Consider the following 17,025-nt stretch of genomic DNA (forward strand, 5'->3'; position numbering starts at 1 on the left):
GTGAGAATCCTGGGAGCTGGTGATGTCAGACCGCTTGGGTCATTTGAAGGTTAGCAGCCTGGGAAGGGTTCACGGAAAGTTCACTCGCATATATTAGGCAATTCAATCTTTCATTCCCTGTGACACAAGTAGTAGGAAGTGAGCTGTTCAGAGGCAGAAGCATCTATTCACGGCCGAGGGGGATCCCGAGCCTCCACCGGAGCTGTTTTATCCCGGGGAGGTGGGCGATTGGCACGGCGTGGGACGCGGCACACACCCGGCGGGCGCCCCACGAGCTGGACTGACTCTCAAGAAATTTTGGGGGGAAATTGATGGTAGCTAAAACTTGGAAGGCGGCTCGCATCCCCCCATCTTGCTGGATTGGCTGGGCAGCCTGGAAAATGGTAAATGATCATTTGGATCAATTACAGGCTTTTAGCTGTGTTGTCTGTCATAATTCATGATTCTGGTCTGGGAAAAAGACCAACAGCCTACGTGCCAAAAAAGGGGCAGAGTTTGATGGAGTTGGGTGTACTTTTATGTGCCATTTTCCTCCACACCTAGAGGAAAGCACTTTTGCAGGCATTCTGTACAGGGGGAATCATGTTTGACTGTATGGACGTTCTAGCAGTGAGCCCTGCTCAGATGCTGGATTTCTACACTGCGAGTCCGTCTTCCTGCATGCTCCAGGAGAAGGCTCTCAAAGCATGCTTCAGTGGATTGGCACAAACAGAGTGGCAACACCGGCACAGTGCTCAATGTAGGTCCCAACTGTTATTTTTCCACTTTAAAGCAATTACTATTATTATAATTATTATTGTTGTTGTTATTTAATTTATTTATTTACTTGCATGTGTTTAAAAAAGAAAGACTTGTAATTAACCTCTGAGGTAATGAGGGGTGGGGTGAGTTTTTGTGCAAAATGTGGTTTGCAAGCTTTTTTTCCTCCTTTTGGCAAGAAAGGAAAATGGAAAGAAGCACCGGACTTCTTTCTGTTTATCCCTTCTCGTGTGGCATATTGATCCTAACAGTTGTGGAGCCAAACAGGAGCACATAAAATTGTAATGTAATGCAGCAAATACTTGCAAAACTCCAACCAGTGAAGGACGAATTTACATAACATCTCCGTGGTAGCTTCCCCCCCCCCCAATCTAATTTTGTAGCACATTTTATAATCAGGATGCATGTTGTCTTGAAGTGCATTTTAGCAGATCAGCCAAGCAATTAAAATGTTGATCTCTACAGTTCTTGCAAAGATGTGGAATTGCAGTGGGTAGGTGCCATTCCAAAAATCAGACAGTAGTTCTAAGTTTCCGAAGAAAAGGCAATATTTCTTTGTACTGACCTTGCTGCCACCTTTCTTCTTCACTTTGTTGCTCTAAGAAGTTGCTGTTTTGCTAGAAAACTACTTACTGTGAACACCCTTTGAGTTTAACCATCAATTATTTCTATGCCTTGAGATTCAGACAGCGATGCACTGTTAACAGAGGAGTAAGAGGCAGTGGTAGGACACTTCTGAAAATGTGTTGTTATGCTATAGGGTCTTGATTTGTTGCTGAAATATATAGATGATGAAAAATAGCAGTATTTTAACACCCCAGTTTCAAGTTTGAGAAATGACAAAAAGTGCCAGAAAACATCACCTTATACTATGCTTAAAAGCTTGCAGGATGCTTCACTGCTCTGACGGTGATTTAGATAAATGACTTGGCCATCTATCAAAATGTTTTTAGCATGCTCTCAGGCACTTCAGTACACCATTAACCGTATAATGCTGCTGGAAATTTCTGTTTTGCAGTATGTTAAAAAGTTAACTAGGAATTAGAAGAGTTCTCCCTTCGATGTTTCAAAGCAGAGTGGGTAACTGAAAAATAAATTTAACAATGTTTGGTGAAATAGTGTGTTTCACTCGGCTCAAAAGTTTTCAGACATCATATGATGTTTGTGTGGGTTGAGTAATGAAAACAGAATTGTAAAAATCAGTGACTACCAGCCTACAACACTGCAAATGTTTTGATGTCTTTACAATTAAAAGGAGACTGTGAAGTTCAGCATGGGATATTTATTTTCTTCGCGCTCTTTTCAAAGTGCTTCAAACAAAATATGAAACAAAGCTTTTACTTCAAAATAGTGTTTCTGGCTATGGAAGAGCTTCAGTTAGCAAAAGCAAAAATCCAAACCAGATGTTTTACTAAAAATGCATTTTCCTCCTTTCATGGTTTAAACTTTAGTATAACTTTAGTGGTGATATTGCGGAAACTTGGAATTAAATAAACTTTCCTGGAGTAGGAGGCATATATACTGTTGTTAAAAGCTTACACTCGCACAATATTCTTTAAATAACTTCTGGCTTTAAAATATCCTGCTCTTTCTCTTGTGTGTTGTTAATACCTAGAAGCAGGATTCTTAAAAACAAAATATATGGTGTTTGTTCTTGGGCAAGTTAAACACAGGATTACCCTTATCAGAATGGAATGAGTGGTAAATATGTCATTTGCCTAGGGCCTGTGATAAGAGACAAGTGTTGATAACAGGAAAGTTTAGCTAATCAAAGAAACTCATATTAACAAGAGTAAATAAAAATACAGGAAAATGCATTCAGGAATCCAGTCTTGTAACTTTGTAAGCAGTAGGATTAATCTTCACTGCATGGGAATTTAAAATCGGGCCGAAACTTGAATCATAATACAGTGGCTGTAATTTGAACTGTGAAAGTTAATGGTATAGAAATGTGGAAAAACAATTTAATTAGAATCCAAATTAAGATTTTTGTTTGAAATCTTGGAGTGAATTTTGAGTTTTGAAGAGGGTGTAAGCAGTTTATGCATGAGTAAATATATAAACAGATTGTGAAATACTAAAATTCTCTCAAAGTGTGAGATTTTTATCTTGTATTTCATGAAAATAAGACAAAACTAGAATTTTTGTGGTCCAGAAAGCTTTCAATAGTTGAAGGGTTGTTCCAGTGCTTATAAATAAAATATAGCAATATTTAATTCTAACTCTAGCATTTCCTGGTTCTCCATTTTTAAGAAGATCTCTGCGATTTAATGTAATGTAATAATAATAATAATAATAATAATAATCAAATTTTGTAATTGTTAGAAATGTGATAGCGTTTTCTGGTCTAATCTGTTGTTTTATTTTGGCTCTGCAAAAAAAAGCAGTACACCTGCAGCCATCGCCTTAGGCCTTAGAAATATTGCTTTGATAGAGAAGTGATTGTAGAGTAAAAGGTAAATGGTTGTTGAGGGAATAGTACATGGATGGTGCAAACTCAGAGCAGGCCAGTAACAATCCCAGACAGCATCAGGGTTTCAACTGAAATGCTGGCAAAATTGGCCATTGCAGGGTTTAGGGCAGAATGCTGTAGGTCTCCAACTTCAGCACATCTTCCGTACGTTAATCCTGTTACAATTCACTAAGCTAGTGCACTCCTGCAGCATCATGAATTTTCTAGTCCACAAGGGTCTTCAAAGTAAAAATAGAGGATAAGACACAACCCAAACATGACCTTAACTTGTGTGGTATTTTTTGCCTCTCCCCTGTGGGAGGAAAAACCTGCCCTGTGTTTGCAACGCAACTGTTAGCCACTGAGCATTGCGCGGTGTGTTACAAGCATGCAAAAACCCCCAATTTTGTGCTCATATGAGTTAATGTTTAATGTGATACTAGTTATATTGTTGTCGCTTTAAAGTGAAATTATTTGTTTGCAAAGAAAATTGTGGACTCAGAAATGAGACTAGAACCGACTGCACTTTTAATCGTAATTCATTCTCACTCCTTTTATCATAAGATAAAAATCAGGTCGGCATAATCAAATTAGACAAGGGTAGTTCTTAAGAGGACAAAAGAGTTAAGATGGCAAGAATGAGTAATTTATAGTTTTCTAAGTGAGTTAGAATCTTGTGCTCCCTCGTAGTGCAGTGGCAACAAATACTGAGAGAAAACCAGTAACTTTTGGTGAACTGTGAGCTAACTAAATACTGTGGAAGTGGGAACAGGACAGGTCCTGAGAGAGGAGCTGCAAAGAATGGAGATCTGACCTTGGAAAAGCCTATTAAAAAAAGTCTTCATTAGTCTTCATTAATTAAACAGGCAAAAAAAAAAATCCAAATGAGCAGGCCCAAAACAAGAGTAAGTTTGTTTGTCATTATGTAGTGTTTCAGCTAATTATATCAAGTAGATGACTATTGCCTACTGCATTTCCTTAGGGTTAGAAGCATAAAAAAATTTGATGAAGGCAAAAGTTATGGACATGGCAGCAGAACACAGTGGGATATTGAGGCTTGTGTGGTATACAGTTCTTATTTTAGTTTGGTAGGAAGTGTTTGCCTAGAGAGGAGCTAGCGGGTATTAACTTTCAGAAAGTTCATGAAGATGAGACTCCAGAAAGCTTGTGTTTTTTTCAAAATTCTGGATTATTGCAATGTTTGGGTCAGGTTCCCATTCCCTGCAAGCACTGGAAACATCTGTGCTCAACAAAAAAAAAGCTCACTACTTTATTTTCTTTCATCTTTCTGAATTAAAAAACAAACATTTTGAAGTGAAGGACTTGTAATCGCATTCCCAAGTATCAAATTGCTGCAGGTGTGTTTGCTAGTGCCCAGAAGGCAAGATCTGTTGGAACCAGGTTATTTTCTTTTAAGTTCATCTATAAACTTTACAGCTAAATCTCTAGGACTGATTTGCTTAGGGATAGAGTCTTTGAATTTTTATACGTCTAGCTTAATACGCTGAAATATGTGATGAAAAAATGTTTGTTTCTGATCCACTTAATTAAAAAAAAAAAGTTGAGTGGGGATATTTTTCTTCCAAAATAACTGAAAGGGAAAAACTAATCTCTACGTAGACTGTGATGCAGTTAGTCTGATTTGGCTGCTGGCACAGGAAAACTCTAATGGACACACACCACTGTCAAAAACTCCTGCAGACAAAAATGATGAGAGGCGTTCGCTGGTGAAGTCAGGGTGGGATAAGCTTGGAGGAAAAGCAATGTATCTTTGGGTGACTCCCTGCTTGCCTAATGAGTGTGCAGCAAAGGTGCAACTTGTCAGAACAAAGCCAGGCTGCTGAGGCGATGCCTTGAAGAGGGTTACGGTGAAGTTAAGGAGTTGAAAGAGGGAGATAGTGTTTCAGAGAGCGAAGTTAGTCATCCTCACATCCAGTTAAATCCCCACTTAGCGCTGAGTCGTTCTTGTGCACCATGCGTGCGTCACGCCAGCCCCGCAGCCCGGCCGAGCCGAGGGGCTTTGCTCGGGGGCTTTGCCCGGGGAGCGAGGCGCCCTTCTTGGCCCATTACGGTCCCACCTCCCCGAAACACGCCAGGAGACTGCTTTTGCACAGGTCTAATTTATATACCGCCCTTTACGTGGCCGATGAAGTGCGGCTGTGTTACACAGCCAGCATTTAGATTTGGGAGCGGGGCCGTGAAAGGGACATTGTGCTCGCAAGGACTGCTGTCTGCCGCGGTCGGCCACGCTATGCCCCGTCCTACTGAGACCTCAAAAGCAGAGCACGGCTGTGATGAGTTTCCAGCTCTGTTTGGCCGTGGGGACCGGCCGTGGTATGCGTGCGAGCCGGGGGGGAGCATCCCTCTCCCCGCACACTTTCTGCCTGGGGGGCTGGCAGCAGCTTCTGAGCACTGAATTTACAGGGGCGGGCGGCCGGGGCCAAATTAGTTGTGGTTTCAGAGGGCTTTCCAGAGCTTTGCTGGGCTGTAGCACGCAGCCCCGTGAGGAAGGATATCAGTTGATGTATAAAATGGCCAAGGAACTTCGGTAAATAGACTTTACCCTTCAAATCCAGAGGTCCTGGCAGCGGCTTTGCGGGAGGGTGGGGTTGTACTTTTCCCCTTCCTGTACTTGGACACTTTTGATTATCCAGACTTTCTGGGGCTGAGCAGGGCTGCCTAATAACAAAGCCTGCATAATATAATTGCCTAAATAGGCCTATTGTCCTTTTCAAGTCACTGTGCTGTAAAATCTTTCAACTTTTTGCTGAAAACGTTGCATCTAACATTTCGATGGCTTAGTGGCTGTGGCGAGGAGGGGATCCTTTACCCTCATTTCTCATTGCCGAGTGGCTGAGAAGCTGATTATATTCCTGCCCCCTATTGATGTTTACTCCTTTTGGGAGGCAAATATTTTAGCCCCTTCTGGCAGGGTAAACTGCCAAAAGTAATAGGCCTGGAAATACAAAGCTATGATTGATTTTGACCTTTGCTCATGTGCATGAAGTCTGTCCCCATGCACTGTGACCCATGCCACTTCTTGCTGAAATCCAAGCCCTTTCAAACCAAATGGAACCACGAAAATACAGGCCGCAAAATGCTCAAAACTATTCTAAAGCAACAGAATAATCATTTTTTTCTGTGCTTCAGGAAAAGGTATGGACAGGAGGGTAACAAAACTGGATTTTTGTTAGCAGGCAAACCAGGAGTAAGGTCTTACTGCTGCCACCTTTTTATGAGAACCACATTCCAGGTATAAAATAAACAAACTGATACAATGTGGAAATGATTCTGTCCAGCTTTTTGGTCACAGTAATCTTAGCTTTTCCTCCTAACTGTAATCTGTAAACAACTTGCATCCAAACCCATGGATTTTAAACCATCTTTTTAAAAATAATCTAAGGACTGGGATTTTATTAATTTGTTGTTGCATGAGAAAATGTGTTTCCAGAGTTAAGAATGTCAGAAACAGTAGCCTAAAGTTAGCATCTTAAATCCACATTTCATGGCTTCATTTCCAAATATGCTAAGCATCTAGGAGCTCCCTCAGCATTTTTTAAAATAGGTCATATATATGAATGATCAAATACTATTTAAAACCTTCATTTAATATTAAAAATGTTTACAGGACTACTCCACTTCCCCCAGACTATATGAAAAAGTAATTCAATGACAGTGTTCACAACATCAACAGTGAAAATAGAGACACTCATATGACAAAGTAGGACTTACTTATAAAAATATATTACTCTCTTTCCATAAATTTACAAATCAAGTGAGTTTTTTCCCTGTATTTTGTCTGACTCACAGGTTTCTCCGATTCTGTTTGCTTCTCTGCAATAAAGTCTGCTCAGCAAATATTAATTGTGGTATAGATTTTAATAGCTAGATTATCTTCTTCATATACTCACTTATCATTTGCAGCAAATTAGAATGACTTTGGTCACTGTGCATTTTGCTTATTTGGGGGGAGGGATGAAGGGAAATCTAGCTTTCTTCAGCTCATTTTAGTAATCTGAATAGGAGCGTAGAACTTGCATCATGTGACAAGGCAGCTCACCAGCATGGGGTCCTTGTGTGAGAACCTCCCTTGTACATGACAATCTGATAAGGATATCATGTGGTTTAGAAACACATTCTCACAATGTTCACTTCTTTGTCCCTTTATTTGGGAGTGAGTAGGAAAAAACTTTTAACAAACTAGTGCTAGCCCTTATATAACTGACCCCACTTTCTTTTAGTGTTCTGTTTGAGCCTTGCAGCTTCTTCAAATACTTTTGTTCAGAGAGATGGAAATATAATCCAGCCAGTCTGTGTCAAAGAATCCTAGACACAAAGTATATAATATACCTTCTGTTGCCCTTGGACAAGGTGATTTTTCTTTCCCCTGCTTATACCATATATAAACTGAATATTATAAAACTATGTAAGTTAAATATACACATGCAGGCGACACTTGCATAGGTTTAATAGGTTAAAGCTTGAATGAGTATTTATAAATTCACAGAGTGGTCTGGATCTTCACCACTAAGGACATGATGTTAAAGTCCATCCATATTTTGGAAGGATTTCCATTTTATGCACTTTCAGTGACTTACATTTTACCCTCTAAGTGCATCCCCTAAGAAAAAAAGCAGAGAAATGTCTCGCAACAAAAAGGTTTTTTAGCACTGCTTAGTTTCTTTTAATGGTTTGGAAGATCTCTTTCCATTGAACCATATTATTTTTCTCTAGGCTCACATTGTATTTTTAGCAAGGATCTTTGAACAATAAAATGACAAATTAAGAATGTCTTTGTCTTTTACAGCCTTATCTAGTGGAGCACTTAAATGCACTCAACCCTCCAACCTTGATTTTAATAAGAGTTTCAGACACAGAGTGGTTGTATGAGTGAACCTTTCATGTATTTATGTACCAGTACTTTTAGGAAATACCAGTAAAAGTTCGTGTCACTGTGCTGGATGTTCAGCACAATGAACATCCAACATCTCTTCTTAAAAAAAAAGAAGGCTCATTCTTCTTCTAAAGATAAGTAGCAGAGGTGTGGAACAATTAAACAGGTTGACCAGTGTTGCACCAAGTGCAGACAAAAACCACGGTTTATTTAACACCGATTTCCTTCAGCGAGCGCTTTGGTTATAGAAAGCCATTTGTGCATGAAAGATAGAAACAGGGAAAGAAGTGGTTCAATTACCACCCCCAGAACCAAACCAAAACAACCCCCCACAAAAAACTGCCCAAAACAAATCAAAATCAACCCAAAAAACCCCCAAAGAAACCCCACCATGCCAAAACACTTAAAGAACACAAATGTCTCTCGAATCCTGCATTTTTATTTTTTTTTTTAATCTGAATGCACTTTGAGGTAATTCCTGAAGTGGCCATTAAGCCACTCTGGTGGTCCTCTCTGCCAAGCTAGCTGATGACACAGCAGCACATCATATAGTGGTGTGTATCTCATCTCCTATGAGACTTTCTTCATCTTCTAGTCTTGTACCAGAATCACTCCTCTGCCAGCTGGTGACTGATACCAAGAGGATTTCTAGGCTCTTGCATGATAAGTGAATGTAACAGCATCTGAGTTGATTTAAGTATTTCACTTGTTCACAAATACCAATCTGGGACAGAGGTGTTCAGGCACGATGCAGCTGTGCCGTGGCTTTTGGGAGTCTCGGAGCCTCCAGCAGTGTTGCTCAGGGACCGGCCGTGGGCAGAGCCCGGGGCAGGAAACAGGCTCCTCTGCCACTTTAATTCCTCATCTTCTACTCAAAAACTCACAAGAAGACCAAGGTTGCCTGTCTTTCCAAGACTGAACATTCACTCGCACATGAAGAAAAAGGAGCTGGAAAACTGTGTCACAGTGCCATCTGGCGATACCTGACACCAGGACCTCCCCCTGGGCAAGGGCTGTGGATCTGCAGGCAGATGCCTCTCCCAGGACCTTGGTTTAGGCGCAGGGAAGCGCCTGTACCCCTCAAAGCTTGACTCTCTCTGGGGATTTTGCACTTGCCTCTGGGTTGCTCTAATCAAAGATCCTAACTTCTCTACAAACCTTCCCTCCTTCACAGAGATCCACCCTCACTGATCCACCAGTCTGCGTTTTTTGGCTTAGGGCACAAGTCAAAGGACTGGCTAAAGTGTCACACATCGGTGAACTTTTTTATTGTTAAGATCAGGTCCTGAGCTTGGGGGCTCTTTCTTTGTTTTTAAGCCATTGTTCATACTACTGCTTCTCAACTTTTGGTCTGAGGAGGTTTTTTCTTTTTCCCCTCATTTCGTAAAGTAATCCTTTGTATTGCTTTGTTGTTTGAGTTTCCTCTTCTCATTCAGTTGAGGAAGAAATTTTATTAATTACTGGATCAGGGTATATGTCAAATCCTCCTTAGAGGTTATCTGGAAAGTCTTGGACTTTCTAAAGATCTTTCTGATTTCACTCCACACTTCAAGCACTAAGGTGTAAAATGCAGAACAAATGGCAAATCACCTATGTCTTTCAGTGTCTTTGATCAGGGGGGCTAAAAGGGGAAGCTGCTTTTCCCAGGTCTTCATCCCCTAGTAAACCTCTGCCTTCCTCTCTCAGTTTGGAGAGCACATTCCAGCTGTGTTTTTCTAGTTGCACATATAGTCACATGCTATGCAGGTTAGGTATGTGAACTGCTCATCTTTCTATGCTTTGCACGTATTGCCACATTCACTTCTCTGAGACCACACCAAGAAGGACCCATTATCTCCTTGAATTTTTGAAAAGAAGCCTTCAGCTGCCTGCAAGAAGTCAGAGCTGACTCATATCCTTCTGGGTTTTTTTTTCTCTTCCTTATCCGAATCCTTTCCTTTCTCTGCGTTTTGGAGAGGTCCTGCAAGACTTCTGTGGTTAAAGCTAAAACAAGCTATGTTTTAGGAAGCACTGCATGTCTGGAGGCAGTTTGGGAAAATAGCTGTTCCCTGCTCCCTGAAATGGAGTCCATTATGAACACTGCAGTTGTTCACAGGGGCTATTTTCACCTTCACCAAAATGTGAAAGCAGAGCTCAGTTACAGCATGGTACACTGGCACTGCCCAGTAGTACTGTGTTTGTTATGCTTTTCCTAACTTGAATTTCTGTGCAGAACAAGAAAATACTCTGACAAAAAGAGGTTAGGAAGGAATGACGCAATTAAATGAGATTAAATCAGAGTATTGGTTTCCTTGGAACACATATTTGGTTTTATCAACAATCTTTTCCCCATTTTTCAAATAAACACATATTTTCACATGATAACTCTATTTGAAATATTAATCCTTCCAGGGCTGCATTACCTTAGTTTCTTCATCAAAGTCCATTACTATGAAAAGGTTGCTGTTCCTTAGGCTTTTTCAGCTTCAAAAGAATTTTAGGGCCTGGTCTATTGGAAAGCTTGGGGGTATAATTAGTGAAAATGGAAATAGATGCAAGAGAAATTTAGTTCCTGATGTTTTAATTTAGTGTGCTACTGCCATGTGTTGTTGAAGAAGATTCTTAAAGGCAAACATAATTATTTCATTATGGTCTTCAAAATGCTTTCATTGGTCTTAATGACAAGAAGCTGCATAAGGAGTCATACATTTTAATTAGACCTTCTTATATTTACATCAGATAAATAACAAATAATTGATGAAAAACAAGTCTCCTGAATGGATGATTTCACACAGAACTCTGGTTACAGTTTAATGATAAAATATTTCTCTTATTGTTTTGCATTTTAATTATCTAGAATTACTACTTTAGCAGAGATCTCAAAATACTGTTATTTCCATCCATTTCATTAGATTCACAACTTAATTATATGAATCTGAAAATAGAAGGTGTTTTTCAACATATATACCTTAAAATCCATTTCCAGCTTTATTAATTTCATTTTAATTCATTTCGTACCTTTAGATAACTATTTTTTTTTTTTTATAATCTCCAGTAAAAGCTTGTGGGAAGAATAGTCAGACCTTTTTCTATATCTTCAGTTATCTATATAGGAGAAAGCCCTGTCATGGTTAACAACCCAAAACTCCTGTAGAGGTGAAGAAGTATGAAATTGTAGGACTTGTAGTGGAATTTTGAAGGAAAACTTGGGTGCATCTTCCTCACCAGTTTAATTGAAAGTTTTATTCCTTTGAAAATCCTACCAATATCTTTTGATAATTGTGTGCATACTTCCATGTGCATTAAAAATATGTGGTTTTAATTTTCTTTATTAGGGTGTCCTTTATTGGACACTCTAGCACCAGGAGAAATTATTTTAGAGTTTTGCTAATTGCAGGAGTCTTTCATGTTTGCAAGCTCTCCAGCCTTTCATTTTTGTAACAAAACATATTTCACATGATTCATTCCTCAGAGTATAACAAACGCTAATTGTTGTTATTGATTTTAAATTTCACAACCATTACAAGTAACCCAGATGAGTGGCAGATAAAGAGTAATAATCCATGGAGTTCTGGAAGTGTTTCATGTTTGTCTGTAGTACTTTAAGTGATCAATAGTAACTGCCCCATTGAAACTAACTGCTGTATCAAATAACAGTAAATCAAATGAATGTGCTTACAGATTATTTATTGAAAGCTCTAATTGTTCACTGGGGCCCTGCTTATCTCAGGAAACAATAGAAGGCAGTGATCAGGCAAACTGGTTTGCAAATGCCGGGGGTGCCATGAAACAGCAGGGTCTCCCTGTTCCTGGGTGGTGTGAGAGTTTCCCAAAATGTGCCTCTGTCCCACTGGGATTGTCTGGTCCCAGGCTAAGTTGGTCAGAGGTCAGTTTTGTCAGAGAGCAACCATTAAGCTCACAGGTTACACTTCTTTTTAATTACTTTTTCTATAGGTTTACATCTTTGGGTGACAAACTTGTCTGGTGGTTAAACTGTGGGAAAATAACTAAGAAGACTTCCCAAAATTTCCAATAGGTCCACGTCATGAAAAGCAAAACGGGATCAAACCTTAGAATGGGAAGTAATGGAAAGCATACTAAACTTACTCTCTGGAAAGCTTATCTAGTCTATTTTACAGTTTGAGGCAACTCTGCGCAGCTGTGCAGTTGTCAGACTTGTGCAAATACAAAGAAATTAAAAGGAATGACTTCTAAGCAACAACCCTCCACGCTGATTTTACTTATTCCTAAAATGGCTGCTCTGCCTTTTCACAGTGACTCAGTGAAATACTAATGCCACAGGTTGGAGGTTTTCTGGACCTTCAAGTGAAATGGGTAGTCTTACAGACTATTTCACAGCTATCTACATTTTTTCTAATAGCCTTGGAGTGTTGTCATTAATATTTTGCTGTGGCTTCAGAATCCTTTTGGTATTGGCAGATGCACTAAAGCAGTCCTTCAGAAAGTTTGGGAAAATTACATTGAATGAACAATGACAACTGGAAAAGCATTTGTAAAAATTAGCTTAAATTCTCAGAAAATAATGGCCCAAGTCTCTCAAACATGGCAGGAAAAGGGTTTTTTTCCCCTAAAAAAGAGTTTGTTTTATGAAATATAATTATATGCATAGTATAATAGTGGATATTCATAATATAGACATTTTAAAATTATTAGAGCACGGTAACCAGAGATCTTCTGGATTTTAATCTCATAGGAAAAAAGTAATTTCCCTTTTTCAGAGCATGTGTTGCCTTAAGTTTCTTGGGACATCAGCTACTAGGACTGAATATTGCTTTTTCAGTTCTTTGGAAACAGAGTACTTTCTTTTTGTCATATTCTATATAAAGTATGACTGACATTTTTCCTGTTTTCAAGGCTGGAATATTGTGGTCAATTGTGAGCAGCTTATCTGGGGGAAAAAAAGATCAGTCTTGAAGGTAGAAATTGAAAAAGACCAGGTGACTAGGAAATACTGTTAGCACATATGTGTTTGCCTGCAGTACAGTTTATGCATATTTTTTCCCTTCTAAGTGAGAATGGTAATGACAGAGAACATACAGGTAAAATTATGAGCATTGCTCACTCCAAGGATTTAATAGGAAATCCACTGCAGGTAGAGAATAGGAAAACAGAATATTGGAAAATGTGCCCTCCAGTCATGGTACTCATGTTGTCTCCAGGCTCTTGTGAATGTCTTATTTTAATGATCTCAGATCTTCTAGGCAGAGTGTGGAAGTGTGCTCTGAGCCAAAGTCAGAGCACTGCTACTACTTGGCTCTTGGACATCATGCTCCTTCCCAGGTTTCAGCTTCTGCTGAACCTACTGTGAGAGGGGCAGAGGGATGTTTGCCATGTTAACTGCACTGATGGAAAGTTGAAAGGGGAAAAAAAAAAAAAACCCAGAACAACATATTTTATAAACTCAATGTCAAGGTGCTGTGAATTAGAGGAAAGGAAATCTGGTAGTGTCTTAGTTTTCATGTTACCTTCCCCATTGTGTTACCATTTTTTGTCTGGCAGGTATTCAATTCAGAAATAGTCAAATTCTACTCAGGCAAGCATTACAGCTTGGTAAACTCTATATTGTATTTGGTCCCTCAAAAGATAGTGGCAAACTTCTTAAATATTCCATAAGCTGGAATTACTTACATTAGCATCAGAAATACTGGGGTGAGCTGCTCTTAGTACTGCACTGTCCTGGTCTGGCATGCTGAGGGCATGAAGTAGTACAGTGTGTGCCTGTTTTGGTCTCAGATGCTGCAAATGTATGTGTGCTCTAGGATGTCAGAAAGGTTAAGTTTTGGTCTGACTGTCCTTCTATTTGCAGATAAGCTCAAGTGATGAAAGCCGTTTTTTACTGTTATTGTGTCATGCCTAAATGGAAATAATGGATTGTTTTAATTATACCCCCACAGCTGCAGCAGCGCAGCAACGTGGGTGCAATTAGGCTAGTGTAAGGAATAGTCTTAGCACTTGGAAAGTGAGCTACATGGATGTAAAACATCTCTATGCAAGCAAAGATAGCCCAGGGGTTCAGTGCAGTAATGCTGGGGCATGGGAGACATGTACTGGGATATCTGCCTGGTTTGAGAAGCCACCTCTCCTTCTCCTGGTCTACTGCCCTGTCCTCTTGCAGGAGGCTGCTGCTGAACAGCAGCAGGAACTTGGTGGCTCCATTTCATGGCTTCAGCAAATGGCTGTGTTTTGCAGGGGGAGGGCTGGGAAGCTGGCAGGGTGCTCTTCCCCTCCCCACTCTGCCAGAGTGTTGGTAACCTCTGGGAAGGGGCTGGAGGGTGGCTGTCTGGGGTGTGCTGGTTCGGCAGGTTTCATCCCAGCTTTGTTGTGGCATGAAACCTTACTCGATAAGAAGTCATACCTCTGAGTGGCATAATGCCAAGCAAAGGTCTGCAGCGAAGGCCTGAGTGTGAGATCCTGAGCAAGGAGATCTAAAGCTTCACAGTTGTCCATTGCCTTGTAAAAAAGGCGAGTGCTGTGTGACAGGGCTGTCAGAGAAAAATAAGGAGTTAGACATGCTTTTCAAAGGAAATCAAAACTTAGAATTAGCAGAGCAATAAAAGCCTTCTAAAGTGAAAGCTGGAAACAATACATTTTTAATAAAATGGGCAGTTACTCTAATTGCTGAACCCCTACTGTTCAATTTCTTTTAGTGCCCTTATTCATTAAATTCAGCATACTTATACTTATTATTTACAGATGTATGCGTTTTAACTTGTTTATAGAAACCGTGCCTTGCAGAAAGCTGTGGATGGTATAATACTAATTTGTGTTTATTGCTGCCTATAATATGCAATTTTAAAAACAATTAAAGATAGTGGTGGAGCTCATCATTGGAGCCAACCTCCAACTACCCATGAAAAGTAAAATATTAGTACCATGTGCTGCCTTGAAAGGTTATAGGCCATTTGTAGTGAGTTGATAACATACCCATTAATGAAGAATTTACCTGTTCTTAAGGATTTTAAGCTCAGCAGTCTAGTTTCTAGATAATGTTCTAATGTAACCCATTTAAACATATGTGATGGAGTTCATAATTGCCCTTGTAAATGGGTATAGAAAGGAGGGTATATAAATCAATTAGTGATATCCAGCAGTGTGGCTGTAATACAAATTAATTGTAATGATAAGCATTTTAACTGCGACTCCACTAACTTGAAGTAGTTTTGATCACTGAATTGGCTCTTGTTGAGTCACTCTATTAATTTTAAGGTTTGAAAACACTTAAAGATCAAAATGTTCTGAACTAATGGTCCTAAAATTTGAGAAATGAAATGATATGTAAAATATTACACAGCAAGTCAGTTTTACTCCATTTCCAAAGAGAGCACAATAGTTTAATTTTGTCCCTGTGGTACTGAATGACTGTGTAATAGTATTACATGATTAAAGACATTAAAACACTCCTTTTCTTGATGGATTCAAGCCACAGAAAAAAAGTCATGAATAGTGTCATAAGATATGTTGAATATATAGAAAATAAAAAATTTATTTGGCAGGTATAGTAATACCAAAAACTAACACCAACTTGGATAGGAGGTGAGTTTTGAAGACTAAAACCATTCCTATAGAATAATACTCCGAATTATTCTGTCTCAATGCTTGAAAAGACTTGAAAATAAAAATCCTCAAAACACTATAAAACATTTAATAACTATAAATGGAGACTTTATGACTTAGTAAAATATCTAGATGTGTGTAGAGATTATATCAACTATTTCATTGCCCTTGCAATTTTCATTTCATACTGAAGATAGTGGATCTGGGTTTTCTCTCATTTATGTTTACAAGTCAAGAGTCTTTTTTGGAATCAATGGAGTAGCAACACCATAAAACATAGCTGAAAAAGAGAATCAGATCCCTTTTATTTTTAAGTAAGTGCTTCATTCCTTACAATGGGCCTTTTTTCTAATTTTTGGTCCTGTATGGAAAACACTGAATTTGTTACACCACATTTGTATCAATAGGCCACAGAAATAGGCTTCAGTTTCATAAATAAAGAGGTCAGAGTTCTCATCGTCTCTACATTTGTGTCTCTTCTTTTCCTATGCCACTTTATTCCACATAAGGATCTGACCATAGGAATTTACAGGTAAAGCAGTCAGTGCCTGAAGTGTAAGAAAAGTTCATTTTCAAAGGAAAATTTAACTTCATCCAGATAATGGCACAATTATGTATTTTTTTTTAAAGAAGATCCTATTTTTCACTTTTGCAGTAATGCAGAATTTTCACTTGAGACTGATGTGGTTTTGCATGGTAGTGGACAGGCAGAAAATCATCGACCTGAAAAAACTACAGAGCTAGCATCTTTCGGATGTTTTTCTTCAGTTTTCCATACGATTTATTTTTTTCATTTAACATGTTTTCTTTTTCATTTTGAAGGTAGACTCCTAATACAAAGTGATGAGCTGCTGCCCTGTAAACTCTGCCTGCCAAACCCTGCGGCCATCCTGTCTCTACTCTTACTTTCACCCTGGCTCACTCATGATGTCTGCCTGGCCATTTATTTAGCGAAAGACGCTCCTGTTCTCAGTTACTAGCACGTCATTAAGTCTCGCTGTCTTGAGAGTAACACAGGTATAACCAGATGCAGTTCTTGGCCCTGATATAATTAATCCTGACAAGCTTTCTGCTTTCTGCTTTTGCTCAGGTGTGAATGCATCTCTCTGGCTACACAGACACATAAACCCAAATGCAGAACTGCTTTGCTGACATAACTGTTAAAAAAAAAAATCAGCCCGAAAACCAGTATAATTTTCTTTGAAAAGGTGATGTTAGTTATACATACTACCCCAGGGTTTAGTGGAGCTGGTGCTTGAGAACCAGGAATTGCAAACCTGTGGAGCAGCTGCAGCCTTCTCATTGTCCTTTACTGCTAGCTCTAGTAAATATGAGTGCAGTAGTTGCCGAAAGGCCTGGTTCTGCT

The 17,025-nt window shown here is 39.3% G+C and overlaps 1 protein-coding gene across 2 annotated transcripts in view; it reads left to right on the top strand.

Annotated features, from left to right (window-relative positions):
* Nucleotides 1-17,025, top strand: part of RARB (retinoic acid receptor beta) — a 319,878-nt gene that overhangs the window by 228,694 nt on the left and 74,159 nt on the right. The window contains exon 1 of one of the 2 annotated variants that reach the window (XM_085051135.1): nucleotides 3-739. The exons of the other annotated variant lie outside the window; for it this stretch is intronic. Coding sequence (XP_084907261.1) covers nucleotides 583-739 — 157 coding nt within the window. The 5' untranslated portion in view covers nucleotides 3-582. Of the gene's footprint in view, nucleotides 1-2; nucleotides 740-17,025 lie in introns of those variants that run through there. 2 annotated transcript variants of the gene reach the window in all.

This window comes from Lichenostomus cassidix, chromosome 2 (assembly GCF_008360975.1).
Source record: "Lichenostomus cassidix isolate B80296 chromosome 2, HeHo_3.0, whole genome shotgun sequence".
NCBI lineage: Eukaryota > Metazoa > Chordata > Aves > Passeriformes > Meliphagidae > Lichenostomus > Lichenostomus cassidix.